Below are 22,040 nucleotides of genomic sequence, written 5' to 3' on the forward strand. Positions count from 1 at the left end.
ATAAATTCAGCAGGATTGAAGATGGGAGATCTTTTTCATGACACCAAAACCAGAAAGAACCATATTAGTTTTGAGTAGGGGTAAAATCCTGCCTTCTGAAGGAAAATGTGCAAAAATGAAGCACACAGAGATTTATATCGTCAAGTATAATCCTTGAGTATTGCTGGAGGTGCGTATGATGCAAAAAGCTCCGTGAAGCCCAGCCGGTCAGAAGGACCTTGATGGGAAGCTGCTGTTTGAATTCCACGACAGGAGAAATGAAGGATGAAAATGTTTGAATAAATATGAGAAAATCCTGCAGGGCCAGGAGAGGGGAAATGGCCTGCGGAGGGGGTTGTGCTGCTTTTCTCGCTGGCCCCAATTCAAGGCAGGCGGTCGCAAAGGTTGTCCTATAAACAAACAGAAATCCCACGGTTGGACAGCGGCTCTACCACTCAACCAGCGGGAAGGCCTCTCTGGGAGAACCGGGAAGCGAGCGAAGGCCCGGCAGGAACCGGAGCAGATCCGGGCTGGGGCAAGTGTCCCACTTGGGACCCTCTCCGGACCCTCCTTTCTTCCAGGAAGAGCCGGGTTTCTTTCCCAAGCAGGTGCTGGGCGAAGAGCCGGGGCAAGCAAGGCCAGAGAACGAGGGGAAAACAGGAAAGAACCGCAAGAAAGAACTCCCAGGAAAGAGGGATATTTTTGGAGACGGCTTTCTAAAATCAACGTGGCGGGAAAAGGCCGTGACAGGGCCGCCTCCTGGGAAAGCTGGCTGAGCCTTTTCCTGAAAGCCGGCCTATTCCGGCACTCTCCAAATGGAGGGGGCCGGGTCAGGCTGGGGCTCGGAGCACCTCCCAACGTTTCTCAGAAGGACCGGAGGAGCTTTTAACATGCCCGGAGAGTCTGGAGCCTGCGCCAGCTCGCACAAGGATGGCTTCGGGGGTGTGTGTGTGTCCCCTGCGAAAGCTAGCGCTGAGCGTGGCCAGCACCTACCACCACCACCACCACCCCCTTTTGAGACCTGCAGGGCTCGGCGCCCTGAACAGCCCAGGACACACACACCCCGGCGGTTCTCTTGAGAAGCTGCTTTACAGCCAACGGTGTCCCCCGGACGAGCCCACTGCAGCCGTGGGGTTGCTCCTGATGGCGCCATCCCAAGAACCCCCGGGATCCGGGTGGGCAGTGGCTTCACATCCTCTGGCTGGAGAATCCGAGTCCAGCCCCAGGAGATACAGCAGGACGTCCCAAACCCCTCACCCAATTGCAAATCCTCCGGATGGGGCCACCACCGACAAAAAAGAAGGATAAGTGGCTTTAATAAGGTGGAGATTATATGGTGTCTCCAGTCAGCATATAATCATGGTGGATGACCGGTTCCCACGGTTTCTTCTCTGTAGATCCTCATGGCAAAGGCCTGCATTTTTAAAAAATTTTCATTATGGCAAACCTTTTGATTACTGGCCTCGTTCACCAAGGTTGTGGTTACCTCTCCACCCTGCCACCTGAAAGCCTAAAGTCTGTACTTTTGCCTTTTACCCAAAATGAAAATGTAGAGCAGCAATTTTGGGGTAAACGCTTCGGGAAGAATGCCCCCTCTCCTTGACCTCCTGGTTTAGATCCTGGAAGTATGTTTCTTTGGGGAAAACTTTTGAGCAGCTCACCCAGAGAAATAACCATCTCTTTAAGAAGTAGCCCTATAGTACACACAATACACACACAGTCTCTCCCCCACCCCCAAATATGGAACACCTAGACGAGTTACAATCATATAACCACGGACTAGACTCTTCTGCCAATCTGTCTTTAGATGTAGTTACCAGAATTGCAGTTTTGGACTACAGCGCCCAGAATTCCTAGCTAGGATGGCTACTGAAATAGCTCTAGTTGACATGATCAGAGCCGCCTCTTCCACACGGCTCATAGTGTGATGTACAGTGAGAGGAGTGGCGACGGGTATTATGCTGCAGTGTTTACTTGGGGTGGAAGTTAAGGTACCAAAGGTGACATCATTGTGCTCATATTCTGGCTCTTATTGACTGAGATCATTGGCCCCACTAGGCTAGAGGTAGGAGCCATGTGCTTTCCTCACCCGAAGGTGCTGGGTTCCAGTTCCCATCAGTCCTTGGTACTGGACATGCTAGAGCTGATGGGAGTGCCCGTCCTAAAGGTGGAAGGCAACATGCCTGACTTGTGGGTGTTCTTCTGCACTGAAAAAGCAGGTTCCCAAGTAAGATTCAGGGATGAAACAACATTTTCTGCTCAACCCAAGCTCTCCTTCCTTCCCTCCCTCTCTCTCTCTCCCCCCCCCACCTCTCAGAGCGGCTTCCTGCCTCTTTTCTCCCACACACTACAGACTTTTTTAAAAAAAAATCAGACTTTTAAGGAGATAAACATTCTAACAAGGATCCAGAGATTTGATTCTCTTGCCTTACTATGTAAGGTCTTGGGGTGCTCTCAGGCACCCCAAAGTTGAAGCTTTTGATATCCTGTAAATGCTCCATTGCAGGTTTTTCTCCCTATACGTAGCAACATTTAAAAACTAAAAACAGTACATATACAATATAAATTGTACACGGTAATTTATAATCAGGGTAGATAGCTGTCAAAGATGTCTCCCTTTCAAGAGACTTTTTGTCATCAAATGTGGCGTCTTAATTATCAACTTAATGAATTAACCCATTCCGGGCATTCTCACATCTCCGCTTCAGATACTGAAGACGGAAGAGAAAAATTTAGGAGCAAAAAAAGCCGCCGCCCCCCCACGTGTGAAGCCGAGGTGTTTGGGGATGGATTCCTGCCCCCTTCCCGGCCTTTTTGGCCTTTTTATCCTCGCTCCAAAACCCCCCAGAGGCTTGTCAGAGCAGCCCCCCCCGGCAGAGCCCCCCCCCGGCAGAGCCCCCCCCCCGGCCGCTTCCAATCAGCCCTCCTGACATTTCCAAAGTGGCATTAAAGTGTGCTGTCCTCATGGCGCCCTCCCTCTCGCCGAGCCTCAGCGGGGACACATCCAGAGTGGCTTTGGAAAAACCAGGGGTGGCGTCCTCTCCGGATAGACCGTTCCTTCGTGGCAAAGCCGCATGTTCTGCCCAAGCGCCACTCCAGGTGCGTACGCGTTCTGACAAACCGACGCGCAGGGGGGGGGAGAGAACTCCTTCAGCCCCAAAAGCTGATCCCAGCGGAAACCCTTGGACAAATACCCAAGGGGTGGGTGTGGGGGGGCTGTTTCTTATTGCTTTGGACTCCCCCCACCCCCTTCAACCCCCCCCAGCTGCCCAGTCCCCCTTTCCCCGTAACACGATCTGATGGCCCTGGACTTAATTTGAAACAACCGCCGCGGAGCCCCATTCCTGGGCTTCCTCCCCATGGCTCCCACCCCCCTCCCGCTTTGAAGTTCCTCCTGATGCCAGATGGCAGGGCGGCCGCTGGGCAGGGCTCTGTGTCAATGAAAAGCAGGTCGGCCTCCTGGCCAGAACCAGCGCCGCCTTTCCCCGTCTCCTCCGGATCAGGGCCGGGGTGGGTGGGCAGGGGGAGAAGGTGGCCCAAAGTGAGGGAAACGAGACGAGCCTCTTCCTCCATGAAGGCCTGATCCTTTGGGGTGGAGAGACCCACCAAAGAAGGACCCTCAGCACATGGGGGTTGGGGGGGGGGTTCTGGGAAGGCTTGTCCTTCAGGGGGCTCCTGATGGCAAAAGGGGGAGGACCTGGAGGAGGTGGGGGTGGAGAGAGTCTCCTCCCCGAGATGTCCCTACACAAACCTGCGCCGGTGCGCAGCTTTCGGGGGACTCTCCCCATGGCCTGGAAAACAAAGCTTGGAAAGGTTTGGGCCTGGGCTCCTCTGGGGTCAGACCAGGACCGGCCGGATCCTTCCCCCCCTCGCCCTCCGGGAAGACAGCCGATCTTTCTCGAGGAGCAACCAGGCCGTCCACCGCTTCGCTCCCCAAACCAGACAAGGTCGGGGCTGGGGTCGTGACCTTGGCAAGGACATAGCATCCTTTCTGGCCCAGGGATTCTGGCGGCTGTCATTCAAAAGGAAAGGCTGTCCTTTTTGCCCCCCCCCAAGCCGCCCCTCGATCCTGGGGGTGGGGGAACACGTCCCACGCTCAAACCCAGGCTTCCCAGATCCAGAAGAGCTCCCTGAATCAGCAGCTGTTCCTGGTGGGGCCGTTTGCAGCCGGAGGACGGCAAAAACAAACACACCAACCCAGCCACTGGGGAGACCTGAGGGGCGCATGCCAGGAGGACGCGGGCCCCGGTCTGGCTTCACCCCCCCTCCCTCGAGCATTTGGGGTAGGTCTTCTGGACGCAGAGCCACCCACACGGCTCCACCGCGAGGGCAGTCTCGGATTTCGGGGGGGCCCTTCCGACCCGGCACCTCTGCAGCAACAGCAGCCCCACCGATGGGCCCGAGGCCCTGCAAAGAGGCCAAAATCCACCCCCCCACCACCCCCTGACCCCCATGCAGATGCCCCACAGGATGGAAGGAAAGGAGGAGGGACCCCGAGACCTCTGCCAGGGCCAGGGGGACCTTTGAAACCGTTGCAGGGGATGCAAGAGGTACCAATGCTGACCTCGGGTGGCCCTGTGGGAAGGAGGAGTTGGGGAGGCCAGCAACCTCCCCCCCCCGTCTCTAAAACCAGGCTGGCTGTGTTCCCCCCCCCCCGGAGGAGGAGGAGGACGAGCACAAGCGAGGAGGGGACAGCTGCTGCCTTCCGAGGAGGGGGCCCGGTGCCAATTTCCATGGACAACAAGCCCAGCCACCTGTTGCACAAGCACCGCCCTAGCAACAACTGCCAAACCCCTCTCCCCTACACACATATACACACACACACACACACACAACACAGAGAGAGATTGCAGAGATGGTGTTTCAGGAAGAACCACCACCGCCACCCGGAGATGCTGGGAGCCGCGTCCAGAACGGGAGAGGAACAGGACGCAAGGGCCCTTGGGCGCACAAGTGGGTGTCGCTCTCACAATCAGGCCACTCGTTGGCACTCGGGGGTGGGGGCGTGCTGCCTTTTCCTCCCCCCACCCCTTGGGGCTCTGCTCTGGGGGGGCCTTCCTTGACTCCTAGGGGTGATTATTCCCTTTGGATCCCCTCCCGGAGAGTCGCTGGGGGCGGCCCCCCCTTCATTCTGTCAGGAAGCGAGCAGCTGCCCTGAGCACCGTTGCAGCCCCACAAGCAGAATGGAGAGAGGGGCCCCTGCTCCACCTCTTAAGCAACCGGGGGGGGGGGGACATAGCCTCCGCCCCATGGACTGGGTGGGGGGGGGAAAGCAGTTTTCTAGGAGCCTCGCTGGGTTTCCTCTCCCAGCCCTTCCAGGAGACGCTGGGGATCAGACCTGGGCCCTTCACCGGGCCAAGCAAGGGCTCTGCTCCCGAGCGCCAGCAAAGCAGACACCGGGGGGGGGGGGGGGTATCATCTTCCCCAGATCACAGCCCAGGCCTCCGAGCCAGGGATCCTCAAAACGTGGAGCTAGGGAGCACTCCAGACCTTTGGCTCTTACAGAAGGATCCCAGGACAGGGGAGGACGCAGAGGGTGGACGGTGGGCGAGGCCACAGGCCTGGCACCAGAGGCCCCTGATGGACCCATCCCCTGGAACGCCCGAGGGCAGCATTTCCTCCCCCCCCCCCCGCCTTCCACGGTCACCTTCAAAAGGACCCGGAAGGCACAGCTAGCTCACTAGCGCTGGTGAAGTTTGCACACACAGCTGGTCTCACATTCCCTGTGTGTCAGCAGGCCGGGGAAGAAGAGCAAAGGCAGGCGAGGGAGGGGGGTGCGTGTGTGTGTGGAAGTCTGGCTGGGCCACGGGTACGGCCAGCGGATCCAAGCCATCGCCTCCTCCACGCAAGCGCCACAAAGACAACACATTTTCACCTCGAGAGCCCTTCTTGCTCCTAAAGGAGCAGAATTTGAACCCAGGCCTCATGGTGAGCTGCTCTAGACCCTGCAGTCATGCCGGGAGGGAAGCGAGTGGAAGATCTCAGCCCGAGGCACCGCAGAGGAAGGAGCAGCCTCTGCCCATGGGCAGAGCGCATCTCCCTTTCCCACACCAGAACCTTACACGACCCCAACACTTGCAGCGTTTTGAAACAAGGCCAGAGAAGGCGACTCCCCAGCAGAAGCAGGCGCCTCCGTTTCTCAGGAAGTCACCGTGGGGACGTCCGCTTTTGACTGCGCAAGTTTATAAGTGTCGAGACTTATTTTGTCAGATGTATTTTGCACTCGACGGGCGCTTAGGATCTGCTTTCCTGCTCATTGGGAAGGACCCGTCTCACTTTGTGTAGTTTACTGACGGAGTATCCTATAGGGTCTTGTTTGTACATTTGTTTCTCTTGAAAAACAAAGCGAAAACAAACCCACCCTTAAAAAGAAAGCAGAGGTGCCCCCCCCTTTGAGACACCCCGAGAGCAGCCAGACTGGCCCAAGAAGGGGGATCAAAGGGCCTTTTTTCTTCCACCACTCCCAGAAACCCCTCCGTCCGCCGGTCTTCCCAACGCACGCAACCTACAAGCGCCTCTCTGTGAACCAGCAAAGGGTGCAAGGAGCCAGATCGGGGAACAGCAAACTCAGCCCCTCTTAGATGACCCCTCCACACACAGACACCCCCCCCCCAAGAGCAGCTTTGGGTGGAAGCTCAGCTCCCCCAGATAAACAGAGCGCGGTGTGGAAGGAATTTAGACCCACAACAGACAGAGCCGACCGGGTTTTTCCCTCCCACCCCACTCCTCTTAGGATGGAGCCTATTTCTCCCCCCCCTTCCCCACCCCCACCCCATTTAACGAGACCCCAGAGGCTTAGGGGGCACCTTTTGTCGAAGCAGCTTGCTGCGCACTCTGCCCCACAGCCGGGCGCCAGTGTTGGGGGCCCGCTTGCCCTCTCCCGGGGAGTCCTCCAGGCTGTCCAGCGAGCAGCGGGTCAGACGCTCGCCAGCCCGGCTGAGCTGGCAGTCGGGTTGCACCAGAACCTCCGTCATGGCCCGGGTGTGTGTGTGTGCGCGCTCTCTCTCTCTCTCTCTCTGTCCCCCCTGGAAGGGCGATTCCTCCAAGGAGCAGCTGCCGGGCAGGGGCTGGAGGGTGGGTGTGTGGCAGCAACGGACAGCTAGCAAAGGGGGGGGGATCCCCGTCCTTTTGGGCCCGCACGGCCGGCCGGGCAGAGCTCGGAGGGTGGAGGCGTCCCGCAGACTCCACGCCTTGTGGGAAGGAGCGCCGCTTCAGCTCAGCATCTTCCTGGGTTGGTGCAGGGGGAGGGAGGGAGGGAGGGAGCTCTCCGAAAGCAGCAGCTCCGCTGCTCCGTCCCCCTTCCTCCCCAACTCTTCCCAGGTTAACCCCTCCCTTGCCACCGCCTTCAAAACCCAGATGGCATGGCTCTGCTCTCTTTCCCCCCCACCCATCCCAAAGCGGACAGAAGGCAGGGACCGAGAACGTATAGACTGTGCCCGGCTCAGACCCGGGGCTTTGAGGGACCGGCCGGCTGGCCATCTGTCTCTTTCCCAGCAGCTGGCCAGATGCTTTCTGCCCGGAAGGGTCTGACCAAACCAAATGGCGGCTAAAGAAGGGCTTGGAAAAGGAACATCTTGGACTACGGCTCCCAAAATCCCCAGCAACAAAAGCCACCGTTTCATGCCCGCTTTTGGGCAAAAGTGTGTCTCCTGGACTCTGGTTACAAAAGTCCAGAGGTCACAACACACAAGGAGAGGCCATGGAGAGGGAGAAGGAAAAAAGGAATCCAAAACACGGGTTATGAAGTTTATACATAGGGTTTTTTTTTTTTTAAACCCTGCAAGGGAGAAGCCGTCTCCTGGCAACAGCTCCTTTTCCATTCCGTAGCCAACACTCAGTGTCTGGGGATGATGGGGGTTGCAGTCCAGTCGATCATGGAAAATGCCAGGCTAAATGAAGACAGCCAGGAGACCTGCCTTGGGAACCAGATGACGTGATTCGTTAGAAAAGGCAGCTATTCCTTCCGGCAAAGAGCGCAGCTTCTGAAAAAGTCAACCGTGTCCTCCCAAGGATCAGCTGTAGAGAGAGAGGGGCTCAGGCAGGTGCGCATGCTCACACTGTCCATGCACTAGAAACAGGTACTGGAGGGGGGTGAGGGAAACAGCTGGAATTTGCACCTTGCCAGACAGCCCAGCCCAAACCACATGTGTGCAGCTACAAAGTCAGACTTTTTAACTACTGCATCCCATGGAAAAGCACACATGCACACACACACAGAGGGAGAGAGCGCCAACTAGTCCTGGGCACAGAGAGAGCCCCAGGGCTTTGCCCTGTCAATAACTTCTAAAATCCACCCTGTGATGGATGGCTCCAGCTCTCCTGTGCTCTTGCCCCCCCCCTCGTCAGAAAGGACGCCACGAGTTAACCTCCCCAGCGGTGGCAGCGGGAGGGCCTCTGTTTACTCTCCGCATTCCCTCCTAAATGAGAAGCAAATGGCTGCGGCCCACAGGCGGGGGGGGGGGGATGCCCCCACCCTCCAAGCCTGGGGACGGTCCTGCCATTAGACAGGAAGGGGCGGCTGCCCCGGGTGAGACTTTGGGGGGGGGGCACCCTGGAAGGGCAGCAACGGCATTGCTGTCACTATCAGCAAGGACATTTCCAGTCCTGCAAGCTTCTCCCACTCCAGGCAAGCACAAAACAAGAAGTACGGTTTGTTTTTATTCTCTCTCCTTGGGCGCTGCCTAATTTATATAAATGGCCTCTGCAGAAAAGCAACAAAGCAAGGGCCGCCGGGTTGTTCAGAAAGAGGCAAGCAACCCATCCGAGGCCTCTTGAGTCTTACCAGTTGGTGCAACAGTGCAGCTGGCCCCAGGATTTTGCCCAGTTCACATTCATGGATACTTGAAGGACCGCCTCCTTCCATATGAGTCTACCCGGCAGTTAAGATCTCTTTTGAAAGAGCCATCCCTCAAAGAGGTAAGAGGGATGGCTTGTAGACAAAGGGCCTTCTCGGCAGCTGCCCCCAGACTATGGAACGCCCTCCCAACTGAAATTCGTCTGGCGCCGACGTTGATGACATTTCGGCGCCAGGTCAAAACCTTCCTGTTCCAGAAGGCTTTTAATTGAAATAACAACTGTGGGTCCTGATGATGGCAATTTTAATTGTATTTTAGTCATTTTATTGTATTGAATTTTAATTATTGTAAGCCGCCCAGAGACCTCTGGGTAGAGTGGGCGGCATATAAATTAAATAAATAAATAAATAAATAAAGCACTGTTTGCACAAACTCGAAACTGGAGAGTCACTTCTCTGGGTGTCCAGCTGGGAGTTACGTATCACCCCAAAAAACCAGACGTGGTCTCTTGAACCTCTGTCTCCTGCTTTACAAGAGCATTAACTGTTTGGAATGATGCAGCACTGGAAGAAACACACTTTGTACGTGACACAGAGGTACTGTTTCTGAAAGCGAAGGTCACCCGAAGCCTGGTGGGGCGCAGGACGCCTGCAAACATTTATGTCCTCCTTGTGAGAAGCAGCTTTTTCCTGCTGGCTGCTTCCCAAGAAAATGGGGGGGGGGGAGAAGAGGTTGATTTACCTAGCAGTCCCCCTGTGCGTGATTTACAAGCCAGCACAGAAGAGGGAGGGAGGGAGGAAGAGAGGGGTGGAGGGTCCCGCCACGACCAACCAGCCCACAAGCCCCACAGACATCTGCTTCCCATTGCAGGGGGCCCGGTCAGTGATTTTTTAAAAAAAGAGGAGGAGAAGGAGGAGAGAGAAATAAGAGGTGTGTGTGAGGAGGGGAGGTTTTTGGGAAAGGAAATCCCAGCAGCAGGATGGCCGAATTGTTTCCCCTCCCTGAAAAAAGGAAACACTGGGAAGGCGCTGGAGAGAGAAGAGAGGACGCTGGGTGGTTGGAGAAGGAGGTAAAATGACACCCAGCGGCCGGCTCTCCCTGGTCCACCCCTGGGTGCCTCTGCTGGACCCCCTCCCCCAGCTGGACTGGCTTTCCCCACAAGCTAAGCTCAAGGTCCCAGATTCCCCTCAGCTGCCCAAACCCTGGCGAAACCGATCCACATATTTCTGCCATTCAGTGGCATTTCTTCAGTTCACGGCAGCTCAAGGTCTCGGCGCATCTTCATCTGGCCCTGGTCCCGATAAGACACAGGTTGTGCCGGTTTGCCGACCTGACGCTCCCCACAGCCAGGGAGGGAAAATTCCCAGCCATGGAAAGGTCGGGGGGGGGGAGGGAGGAGGCAAACTCTTTGGTGGGGAAAAAAGCAGGAATCTGGGGCAATCAACCTATAATGTCATGTTTATTTTCCTATCAAGCCTGCGGTCCTTTTGGAGGTGGAAGGAGGCATAGAAATATTGTGAGTAAATAAATTAAATAACAATATTCTGCTGCTGTAACAACAGAAAACTCTTCATTCCTAACTGCTTTGGCATTTGGACGGGTCCTGTTTGGGCATATGAGGAGGGAGAAGGCCTCCGCCGGCCATCCAAACAGCCCCGTTTCTCCCCCCCCAAAAAAAGGCTCCCCACAGCCCTGCGGTGCCTCGCCGCCTCTCTCACCCGACACCCTGTCGGCCCTTCCACCCAACCAGAGCCGGGAATGGTTCGAAGATGCCATCCCTCCCTCCCTCCTCCTGGCGGTGGCCGGCCTCCGGAGGGTCCCTGGATTCCTAAGGCTCCCTCCCCCCGCCACCCCCAGGACTCACACAGCTATTTGGATCTGGGCTAGGGAATTGTTGGGAGGATTTTGAGCGATTACGTCTTGTCCCATCTGGGAAACCAGACACGTGTCTTTTGCACGCGCTTAAAAGGCGCCAGTCTTTACACGCACACACACACGCACACACACACAGAGACACCCCTGCAAGACTGTCGTTTTGTGCTTCGAGCCCCCGCTTAGCCGTGAAACATGGGGTGGCTTCGGGCCACCCATTCTCCCCCTCTTTCTCGCTCAGGACGACCATACAGGGTTGTGGTTGAGAAAAAGCGCAGCTGCCCAGGCCTGGAGCTTGAGAGGACTGGAGGGAAGCTGGGGGTGGAAATACAACTCACGATTCAAAAGGAAGTACTAGGAGTTAAGGGGGAATTTGGGCTAGAAGCTGGTATGAGCACCAAAGGCCATCCCGGTTTCACCCCTCGCACGGACACACTCCTCCCCGAAGAGAACATTATGAACGTGGTAGCAGCCTTCCCTTCCCGTATCACCCAACTAGATGCCTCTCCTACCATCCTTCTCCGCCTGCGTCTAGCAGGCATCCTTTTCACGCCTGTCCCAAAATCTCTCGCTCAGCTCCTGGGATCCTCCTCGTCCAATCAGAGCAAAGCTCAGCGGTTCTCCTAGCAACCGTTGCTAGCGCAACGGGAGGGGAGGAATAAAATCACCGGGAGGCAAGTGATGGCAAAAGGCAGGACCGGGAGGGTGAATCTCCCCACCCACCTCGCCTTGTCACCCTTGTCGAGGGCTGGGAGAGGCGCACGTCTCTGCGGTTCCAGGGGAAGGGAGAATTTCCACCAGCGCCGCTTCTCTCCCTATGGCGGCAGAGGCCAGGGCAAGGATGGCCAGATTCAAAACCCTCCGGATCGTTGGCATCCGGATCCAGGCAGAGAAAAAGGCCAATGCTCTTCCCTAGGTTTGCCCCCCCCCCCAGTTATGGACCCGGGCTCCCTCGCCTCGATCCAGCTCCCATTTCGCCATGTAGGGCTTGGGCCGTTCCAAACAGCTCCGAAAAATACGCCCAAACCCTCATCAGACAAAGTGTGGCAGCCTCAGTTTCCTCATTTTGGCCTCCGGGCGTTAGTCCAGGCTCAGCTGGATCTAGGACCCCCTTGTTGGTCTTTCTGGCAGACCGGGACGCCTGCAAAGCTCTCACCCCGTTTCAGACGAATCATGGGGGTTTTTCCCCCCCTCTCCCTGTCAGCTTCCTTCACTGTCTTTTAACTTCTTAACAATCTGGAAGGCCCGAACTTTCAGGGACAGAGAGCTTTATAAAATCTGCTCATGCCAGGGCTGGAGAAGGCGCAGTTGTGTATTCTCTCCAACATCATTAATTCGGAGAACGTGGTCTGCCTCCCTGCACATGGGCTTCTTCGCAGGCCTCGCCTAGAACACTGTTCCATTTGTCAGCCTTGTAGGCAAGAGGGGTCTCGCCTGTGGAACTCCCTGCACATACGGAGTATGTGTGGTTTGACCCTGCATACATTCAAACAAGCTTTTAAAAACTCCTTTACTTCTGCTCACTTTTTCCATTCGGCCCTCTTCCACTGCAAGAGCCCAATGGAGCCATTTAAAGTGTTTTAATTTTTTTTTCACCAGATGACTGTTTTATTTACTTTTAACTAGCCTGTGTTTCTAACATAATTGTTTTCTGCTGTCAAATGATGTGGTTTTTGTTCTAAACCAAGTTTTGGAACTGAGCTCTAATTGTGTTTGTTCGTTTTTGTTATGATATAAGCAACCTTTTTGGGAGCGGTGCCTGAAAAATCAGCCTATTGTAATTAAACAACAACAAAAAAGTAGCACAAAGAAATAAACCTTTGGAAGAACCAAACATTGAGTGAGGCAGTAATCTGGCCCATGTGAAGGGCACTTAAAGACACAAACAGAGATGAATTTGGGCGGTTTCGTAGTAAAAGGTTGAAGTTTGGCCATCCAGCAAGGCAGAACCTCATACTCATGTGTCCATGGCCGGTCTCAAATGTAGCACTGAAGTGATTTTTAACAATATAACCGCTCAATCCATAGTAATCTCCACAAGGAACGGGTCTTTTGCAAAGCCAACGGCTCTTCAGTGCCCATTCAGAAGCAACTGCAAAATGCTTTGCATTACAAGGGCCACAGATTGCTGAGGAGAGACCTCGCCCAGGGCAGCCACTGTGAGGTTAGCAGCTAAGACCAGAGGGAACACGAAAGACCGGGGGTGGGGGGGTGGGAGAGGGCAGGGATCCTTCCTGCTCATCAAAACGCTCTACCTCCCTGCAGCCCCAGTGAGGCCTGGCTTTGCTGCTCTCTGCTAAGCTCTGTGGCATCTTTGGGACCCCTCTAAGGCACACCAAGCACTCCCCAGACTCCCACACCTAAAAAAATTAAAAGAAAAATTCTTTAAACAGATTTGTAAATGTCAAAATCCCTTTTCACCCTTTAGTGGTCCGAAATATATGTTTGAAGTTTTTTAAAAAAAGAGGAGAGTGGGAGGTCTCCTGGAAACACCTCCCAATTGCTTCCCACACTCCACAAAGAACACCGGGGGGTATCTTTTTTTTAGGGGTGTGTGTGAGTGCCACAAAGGGCCAGGGGTGGTGGGGTGGTGCGCGCCCCCAGTCCCCACCTCTGCTTCACAACTACAGACGGCTTCAGGCAAAAGAGGGTAGCAGGGAATTTCTTTCCCAGGGTTTACTTCACGAAAGCAAAGACAGACTCTGTTTGATAAACTGACTTTTAAGGAACGAAGAGAAAAATCTGCCCATCTCCAGAAGAACACCGCCGGATCTCCCAGTGTAAAGTCTGTGACGAACGGGTCAAAGTCACTAAAAACGATGGGAAACGTGGGAGGCAGACGCCAGACTGGCTTCTGCACGTTGAGCCCCCATTTCAGTGGAAGCCAGAGATACCCCCATGGGCTCGGCCCTGGAGAATTCACCCAAGTCCATATGGAGCTGGAAGCAGAAAAACCCAAACCCAGACAAAACCCCAGCCTGCTAGACGGGAAGGAAAAGACGCCCACAAGGAAGCTCCTGGATGCCGTACAGTCGGAAGCTGGCAGCCCTCCGGAGGCAGGTTGGGCCACCCCCACCCCACACCCACACCCCCCCGGCTCTGCAGCCTTAAGCCAGACTGAGAGCCAAATTCTGATAACACGGCGTTCTGGGTGGAGAGGGAGGGGGAGGCAGAACCCAGGAAAAGAAGGATCCGGAGAGAACGGGGAGCAGAGATCCTAGCCCCAGGCCCAGAGCTCTAAGAGAAATTTATATTTAAAAGGAAGGCAGGATTCTATATCTCAGCACATTGGACAGAAGGAAAGGACGACGGAACAGAAACGCTGTCTGGCGCTAGAGAAGGCTGGATTCCTTCCAGTTCATCCTGTTATCTTCACCGGTATTTTCCCAAATAAACACATATCACAATTACTACACACAACTTAAGCAATGCAAAACAAGTCAGCACATCAGCTCTGGAATGTTAACCTGTCTCTCCCCCGACAGGCTAGCTTTCTGCCGGCGAGAAACCCCAACACAAGCGACGCGTTCTAAAACTGAGATTTCTCCTTCAAGGAAAGTCACACCAAAATACCTTATTTCATTATATTTTTTAAGAACATGGCCTGGTTTCAAAAGGTTTTCCTTCCCTCCCATCCTGATTTTTTGTGTTCCTCTCGCACAAGCATCGCCCTCCTTACCTGGACTTGTCCCTTGCCCACGATCTTGTCTACAATTTCGTTGTTGTCCTTGTTCATCTTGCTCTTGTCGTAGCACTTCTCGTAACAGAGGATGCGCAACGTCTGGGACCCTTCCAATTCGATCTCGAATTCCTGCAGGGGGTTGGGGGGCAGAGCAATGGGGGGTGGGGCGGATAAGTGAGAGCCCAGGAGAGCAAGGACAGAGGAGGTGGAGAAATGGAGACAAGCTGGAGACTGGCAGAATGGGCTCCAGATGTGTCTCTGGTGGGGTTTCCTCCAGAGGGGCTCCCAAGCTTGCGGAACTCCCTGCCACGTGAAACAGGCCGTCTCCTATTTTGCCACCATTTCGATCCTTGCTCGAAAAGTCACATCTTTCTAGAAAACTTTTCAGGTCTCCTTTCAACTACAGCTGCTTTGGTACTATTTTTTAACAGCACTGACATTTTAAAAGCTGTTTTTCTTGCTTTTCTCAAACATCCTTTTCCACTCTAGTCTTCTCTATCTTGACAAATACCAAAAGAAAACAAACCAGGGAGGAGTGAAGTCAAAAAGGTTCGGGAAATAAAATGGGGGAGGCACCGGACAGAGCTAAGGAGTGGGAAAAATGGGTGGAAAATGGGTTTGTTTTCCAGAGCATCATCAGCTTGTCAGAATAAACGCTGCATCGACTCATTTCACTTTCTCTGCTGACTGAACAGGCATCGCAGGATTTCTTGGATAAACCTGCCACACCTAATGAGAGGGTGGAGGCCAAGGGAGGGCAATGTCTCAGAGGGTTGTGTCCAAACCACAAAGGAGGGATTCTTAAGCTTGCATAGAAACCCTGTTCTTTGCCCTCCCCCCCACCAAGCCTGCCTTCCTTCGAGGCAGGTCCTCTTTTCAGCCAGAGGCCAGGAAGTGTCGGCCAGAACCTATGTTTTTTTTTTTTTAATGAAAGATTGCCTTGCTCATCAAGCAAGACAAAAAGAGCACCTCTGAGGACATGCAGAGAGAGCCTTCCAGCCACCCACCATCGGCTCATTATCTGGGCCAAGATGGGAAGGCCCTGTGGATTGGGGGGGGGAAGTGCCCCAAACCCTGCCTTTATTTTGCTGAAGAACAAACCCAAAGGTTCTCCTTTCAGTCCAAATATGCGGGGGGGGGGGGGAAGGACGGCGTTCATTCTGGGGCACGAAGGGGAAAGCCCCCTGCGCATGCATTCCTGGAGCGACCGGGACGTTCTGAGGCTGCCGTCTTGGCTGCAAACAGGCCTTGAGGCACACCTCATCTCCCAACGACAAGGGGCAGGGACCAGATCTAATGTCAGAAAAGCTCTTGGGGGGGGGCTTCCAGCAGTGCCTGCACATATGCCCCTCTCCACACACACCCCAACCCGCTTGCTCACCTCGTTCCATTGGGGTTCGGTCGTATCCCGGAACACCCGCGTCTTGGCTTTGCTGACAAAGTACCCGAAAGAGTCCACCTCCAATGTGCAGTACAGGTCTGAGAATGGGGAGGAAAGATATAACGTCAGCCCAGGAAAAGTGTGTGTGTGTGTGTGTTTCCCCTCCTCTCAGGATGGGATCCCACTGGGCTCTTCCCCTCCCTCCCTCCCTCCCTCCCGGGCACAGTCCGATCTGTCTGGGAGGAGGGAGGGGGTTCCTTCCAAAGAGAAATGGAAGACAACGGTCCATGTACGTATGTGCATATTTAGTTTCTCTTCACCTGCAGATTCCTTCAATTGAGGGAACAGACGTTCCCCTTAGTGCCTTAGTCGGACCCTCCGCTGCCGAGACAGCAGCGCCAGGGTTACCGCCTGGTCAGCAGAAAGGAGCCGGGCCGCCCTAGTCCGGCACTCTCTCCTCCATGGAGCTGGTTCAATTCACACTAAACAAACTCAGCTGAAGACACAAAACTCAGGAGGGTGTGTGTGAGAGACACTTACTGGCAGACTGTTTGAAGCCCGTGGCAGAGTGGACGACCACGTGCAAAAAGCCGTACATCCCCGGCGATTCATCATCTGCGGAGGAACAAAGAAGGCAGAGGGAGATTGGCTCTTAAATTATTTCTTGATGGCCCGAATCTTATTGTATTATGATCAGGACCTGCCTCGACACCTCATAAATCATCCACTATCAGCCACGACAAGTTGCACAAACATCAATAGGATTCTGGTCCTTGTATGGGCTTATTTCCACAATGGCAACAATTCATAAAAAGAAAGGCTGTGACAAGCTAAAGGGGAAACTGTTCAGGCTGCAGAGAGAATTCATCAGGGAACGCACCCTTCGGTTAGAGCGAGTAACATGGCCGCGAATGGATGAGAGAACCCATTTCGATTTGAGGAAGAAGTTGCCGCCATTCATTGGAGGGAGAAGGAAACCACCGAAGATGCAAGGCCACGGCGCCAGCAGAGCCCGGGCTGGCCAAGAAACGAGAGCGGATGAGGGGGAATGCACTAAAGCCGGTATAAGGAGGGAGAAGGGAAAAGTGCCTCCGGAGCCCTTCCTGGCCTCTGTGCTGCCCTCTAGTGGCGCAAGAGCTTCAGAAATCAGGGTTCCGGATAACCGCCGGCAGCACCTTAGCCGGAGTCTGAGACCTGGAGATCCCTCTAGGCGAGGACGGCCAGCTCTGACAGGCAGCAGAGATTGGGGGGTGGCCACCCATCCACAGACAAAGCAGGCCTGATACCCCCACTGGGCCTGGACTTGACAATCCATAGGGTCCCTTCCGGCTCTGCAGACCGCACAACTGTGGGAGGTTGTTCAACATGTCCAACTAGGAGTGGGTAAATGCACGTCTCCCCCTTTTTACTTGGGAAACCTGATGCCTGTCCAGCCCTAGCCGTTCTCGGCCACATCGCTCTGGTTGAGTTTTGTTCTAAGAGGCAGACAAAGGTCTGGGAAATGTTTCGGCCGACCTATCCTCCACAGCGACAGGGAAGACACGGAGGAGCCGGGCGCAGAGCGGCTGCCGGACCGGGAGACATGGGGCGAAGGCGTTACTCACCGTCTTTATTGCTGGTGACGGGGATGTGATGGACGGTGCGCAACTTGAAACAGGAACCCGTCAGCACCTGCAGCTCCACGGAGCTCAGCACGAAGGTCTGGAGGTCTGGTCCCAGGAAAGGCAGAAAGGTGGGGCGGGGGGGGGAATGCGCGAGGGGGAATCAGGTTAAAATGTGTGATTGGCTAGAAGGAAGTGGAAACCAGGGTGGGTCTGTCTAGGGATTAGGGCAGAAAGAGCTTCAAGTCTCCCAGGGTGGACACGAAAGGCCCTCATTCCAGGACAAAAAAGGGTCGCCCTTGGCAAAGGCTCTACCGTTTCCTAAAGATGGGCAAGGATTCCATTTCAGCTCCTGTGGGGGTAAAACTTTAAGACAAATTTTCTTCTCGAGGATGGAAAGAACTTGGGAATTTTTTTAAAAAAATTGAGTGGAAGAAACTTGGACAGAGCCTTCCATCGAGGCCCAGCGTTTGGGGCGCTTCACTCCCACGAGTCCGCTTTGGAATGCTCACTACATGAGAGCTGGAATTGGGGTGGCCGCCCCTTTTTTAATGAGAAGAGCCACCTCTTCGCCCTCCACAGGACAGGACAGCTACGGCCGACCCCGTTCCTTCGGTCTGGAAGCTTCGAGGAAGGAGGGCTAGTGAACAAACAGGATCGGTTGGCCCTTCAGCGACTGAATCAAAGGGGCAACCCAGCCACTGGCATTCCAGCACAGAATTTGCTGGAGGAAGCAAAGCAGGGCCGCGTTGGCAAAAAATGTACAGAACGGAAACATTTCTCCATATTCCAGGCAGGAGGACCACAAGGTTTCAAGAATCCATGTCTGGGAGAAAGCGGAACTGACTGCGTTTCTGAGCTCTAAACCTGGAAACCCTTGGCTTTTGTGGGGCACTGCAGGCCTCTTGTTTGACCCAGAGGCAAAAGAAGAGTTTTCTGCAGCAGTGGGATTTGGTAGCAGGCCAAGGAAGGGAGGAGGGCATCGGCCGGACAACCCCTCCCCCCCCGAAACCTCCATTCTTGAACCACGCGTTCAGACGCGAAGAAAGACTCTACTCGCTAAGACGGGCACAATCATGAAATAATTCCTCACCTCTTTTTTGCAGCTTCTGGATGGCTTCTCTCCACTCGGCCCGCTCATAGTCAGAGGACAATAAAAACAGGTAGCTCTAGAAGGAAACAAGATGCCGTCAAGCCTGGGTGGGTCCCGGAGAGGATCTCTGCACCTGCCCCTTCTCCCCCGAAAAGCTCTACAGAAGAGCAAAGAAGCAGAGGTTGATGCGACTCCCACTTCAGAGGGGCTGCAACTCCATTCCATGTTTTGGCCTCGCCTTTAGTTTAGGCGCTGCATCAAACTGACTCTTTTCAGCACCTTGGAGACCTCCTGCAAAACTGTGGAGTAAAACCCAGAGTGGATTCACAGCCTCCCTCACTCCAAGGAACCTGGAGTCACCAGCCAACACCTCTAGAGAAGCGTTTCTCATCCCGGTGGCACACGGGAGGCCAGTGGAACGTGGAAGCTGCCTGGGGAGGGGGGGGGGAAATGCCCAGTTTTTATTACAAAGCAGACTTGTGGAATGATGACTGTTGTCTGTTTTCCTTGTAGGAGGGCCAACAGTTATTTTAGCATGAATGTTTTAGTCACTGTTTAAAACAACTGCTACTGTATAATGTTTTCACCACCTCTCTCTGTATTTTATAATTATCTGAGCAACGTCTGTACTCAGCAATAGGAATGCCTTTCGTGTCACAGTTATAGCTGGATTATTTTGGTTGGTGAGAGTTTATTTCCAACAATATTGATTTACTTTTCACATTTCCATTCTGCCTGTCTCCCAGTGACAGGGGAGATACCCCAACATTTTTATGCCCCCTCCCGCTTTCGTCCCTCCACCAGACCCCCTTCCTCCTTACTTTCCCATTGCGGCTGTGGATCCGGAAGGGGATGGACGGGGAGTTCAAGAGTAGCCAAAACTCATTGTCAAACATCTTCTTCTTGAGGCGCTCCATGGCTCGGCTCTGCCCTTTGTTGGCCTTCTACAGAGGAAAAAGGAGAAAGCGCCGTGGCTGCCAAACCGAGCCTGTCGACCTTTTTTTGCACAACGGGACTGGGACTGAACGCTTGAAAAAGCTGCCAAAAGGCACAAGCCACCAGACTTCCTGTTATTGCCCCTGAACTGTTTCTGCTCCAGCTGGTTGTGACGGAATTCCAGAGCTGGCGGCTGAGCTGGCTTGTTTTCCTCTTCCCTCCTCATAGCCTTTTCCTTTTATGTTGTGACTTTAAAGTCTCTGCTTAAAGGCAACGCTTCTTGCCAGCCAGAGAGCAAGAGAGACCTCAGGACCCGGCCAGGATCAACACCCGAGAAGCCCGACACCAAAGCAGTACAAAAAGAACAAAGAGCAATGACATGGGAGGAGAGCCTCTACCTCTTTCTGCACCTCGCTCTTCATGGAGGAGATTTTCATTTTCATGTCCTCCAAGTCGTGGTCCGGCAGGGCGTGGACGTGTGGACACGAGTCCGACTCTTCCAGCGACGGGAAGACCAGCTCCGCCAGGGGTAAGTACCATTTGCACTCATACTGCTGGTGTTTCCTACAACGGGAGCAACGGTCTTCATGGGGGGGGGGGGAGAGGGGCACACGGTGCCGTTCAACCCACAAAACTCCTGCTCTAAAGCCATCCGGCCTCAGTTTAAGCGAAGGGGACCCCTCTGCCTCCTGAAGCTGGATCATGACCCCCGTCGGGGAGCCCTTCCTTTCCAAGTTAAACCCATCATGAATGGGAAATCACTTCCAGTCACTCCGTTTATAAAATGGATGTCTTTTATAGTTTAATTTATTTTCTTCTATGCTGACACGAGAGACGAAAGACGCCGCTCGTTTTAAAAGAAAACCAGACCCCTGGGAAGGCCGATTCTTCTTTTTTAAAAATAACAATAAAAATTACACGTTTAAAAATACTTTAAAACTTAATCTCCAAGGAGCAGAAAAACTATTCCTGGGGAATGGCTGACACACCTCGCAATCGTGCCTCGTAATCCGAGGAGCGAAGAGGTCCTTTTAGCTTAGTTTATTGACAAAATGAAAATAAAAAACAGGTTGGGGGGGAAAAAAACCCAAAGGACATAATGTTGCGGCACCAAGAAGACTGACAGATTTGTTTCCACGTGAGGTTTGTGGATCAAAATCCACTTAGTAAGATGCCACACCTTTAAGGGATCACCGCCGTTTGTTTTCTTTTTACTGTGTCTCCAGTGGCTGAGACCGACCAAGGCGGCGACCGCTTTGGAAACGTGCTGGGTTTGCCCATGAATTCTGCGTCTCAGCCAGTCTGAACAACGGCCACCGTATGGCCTCGGAATCCCCTCTTTGCTGTGGGGCCAAGACTGGACGTCCAAGAGCCCCCACGGGGGCAGCAGGGAAGCCATGGATGCGTCGGGTTAGGAGGGTGCCCACCCCACACGTCATGCTTCCCCCCACCCCACCCCCGTCCTGGTATTCCCTGGGCCTCACCCCACTCCGGTTTTCTTCAGCTTGGCGCAAAGGAGCATGTCAGTGAAGAGGAAGACATGGCGGAGTTTGCGAGAACCTTCTGCCAACTCCACCAGGAAGCCGTCTTTGACCAGCTGCCGCGTCTGGAGGCACACGGGCAAGAAAAGAAAAGAAAAAAACGAGAGGTGTGAGTCAGAGTTGAGCACGCATACCCCCTCCCCCCAAATACACAGGGCACCCCACATTCAGCAGGAGAGGCTCATTCGAGTCGAGGCAGGACCGTGGGCTACAAAGCCAGAGAGGTCACTGGGCGGCTAGACTACCTCTGAACTCTGCTTTGGGGACGGCCCTTGCCCAGCTACTTGAACGCAACCAGACTCTTCCACACTCTGCCTCCCCTTGGCCAAGACAGAATACTTTGTCTTCCAGAGTCTCTCCCCCCCCCCCGCCCCATGGCAGCTGCTCGCGCTCCCTGCCTGCCTGCGTACCTCCCCTTTGGGCGTAGTGACGGCCGTCCGCCGGGGGTCAATCTCTTCGTTGATGCTCGACAGGAAGTTCTGGGAGATGCGGAGCGCATCCTGGAGCAGCGGGTAGTCCGGGTGGTCCGACGGGGTGTGTTTCAAGAGGTCCTGCCCCCCCCGAGAGAGGAAACGCCTGTTAAAAACCCGAAATCTGCACACGGGGGGCCCCTTTCTGCCTCAAAGATCTTTGGAAACATGTCCTGGCGTTCGGTCTCCAGCACATACAGAACCACCACCACCCCGGTCAGATTCTTTGGATGTGTGTGTGCTTCGCATGTGTCACCAGCAGTCGTGAAATATGCACAATGTCTCTCTTGTGTACTTACGTGTAACACCAGAGTGCTGCGGGTCACGCGGTTTATCGGCTTGTACAGCAGTGCTGTTCAGTGGGGAAGAGAGAGAAAGAGGTGCTGATGAGAGACCAAAGATCAGGGGGATTTTTTTTGGGGGGTGTTGCTGCTCCCTCCGATTTCCACCCCCTCCAGAAACACGCAAAAGGGCCGCAGGCGTTTAACCCTTCATAGGTTCAGATGTAGGCGGGGATATAAACCCTGTAACAGTCCTGAAAAGCTGCCAAAAAAGGGTGTGGTTTAATTTTTCCGGATCCTTGAGACTCGTTTGTCATTTTAAAAGGTTTTTATTCTGCAAAAATTGTTTGGAAATATAAACATCTCTCCAGCCTAAGAGGTGTACAATATCGGGTCTAACGCCGAAATA

General features: G+C 54.2%; 1 protein-coding gene across 7 annotated transcripts in view; it reads right to left on the reverse strand.

Moving 5' to 3' along the window:
- ABR (ABR activator of RhoGEF and GTPase) overlaps nt 1–22,040 on the reverse strand; it is a 100,418-nt gene that overhangs the window by 7,054 nt on the left and 71,324 nt on the right. For 6 of the 7 annotated variants that reach the window (XM_078379178.1, XM_078379177.1, XM_072978647.2 and 3 more), the window contains 10 exons: nt 21,650–21,702; nt 21,291–21,431; nt 20,824–20,945; nt 19,738–19,903; nt 19,225–19,347; nt 18,404–18,479; nt 17,314–17,418; nt 16,250–16,324; nt 15,710–15,807; nt 14,326–14,457 (listed from right to left, as the gene is read on the reverse strand). In XM_078379178.1, the coding sequence (XP_078235304.1) occupies nt 14,326–14,457; nt 15,710–15,807; nt 16,250–16,324; nt 17,314–17,418; nt 18,404–18,479; nt 19,225–19,347; nt 19,738–19,903; nt 20,824–20,945; nt 21,291–21,431; nt 21,650–21,702 (1,091 nt within the window). Of the gene's footprint in view, nt 1–6,785; nt 7,179–14,325; nt 14,458–15,709; nt 15,808–16,249; nt 16,325–17,313; nt 17,419–18,403; nt 18,480–19,224; nt 19,348–19,737; nt 19,904–20,823; nt 20,946–21,290; nt 21,432–21,649; nt 21,703–22,040 lie in introns of those variants that run through there. The other variant, XM_072978653.2, reaches the window with a different exon arrangement.

This window comes from Pogona vitticeps, chromosome 7, assembly GCF_051106095.1.
Source record: "Pogona vitticeps strain Pit_001003342236 chromosome 7, PviZW2.1, whole genome shotgun sequence".
Taxonomy (NCBI): Eukaryota; Metazoa; Chordata; class Lepidosauria; order Squamata; family Agamidae; genus Pogona; species Pogona vitticeps.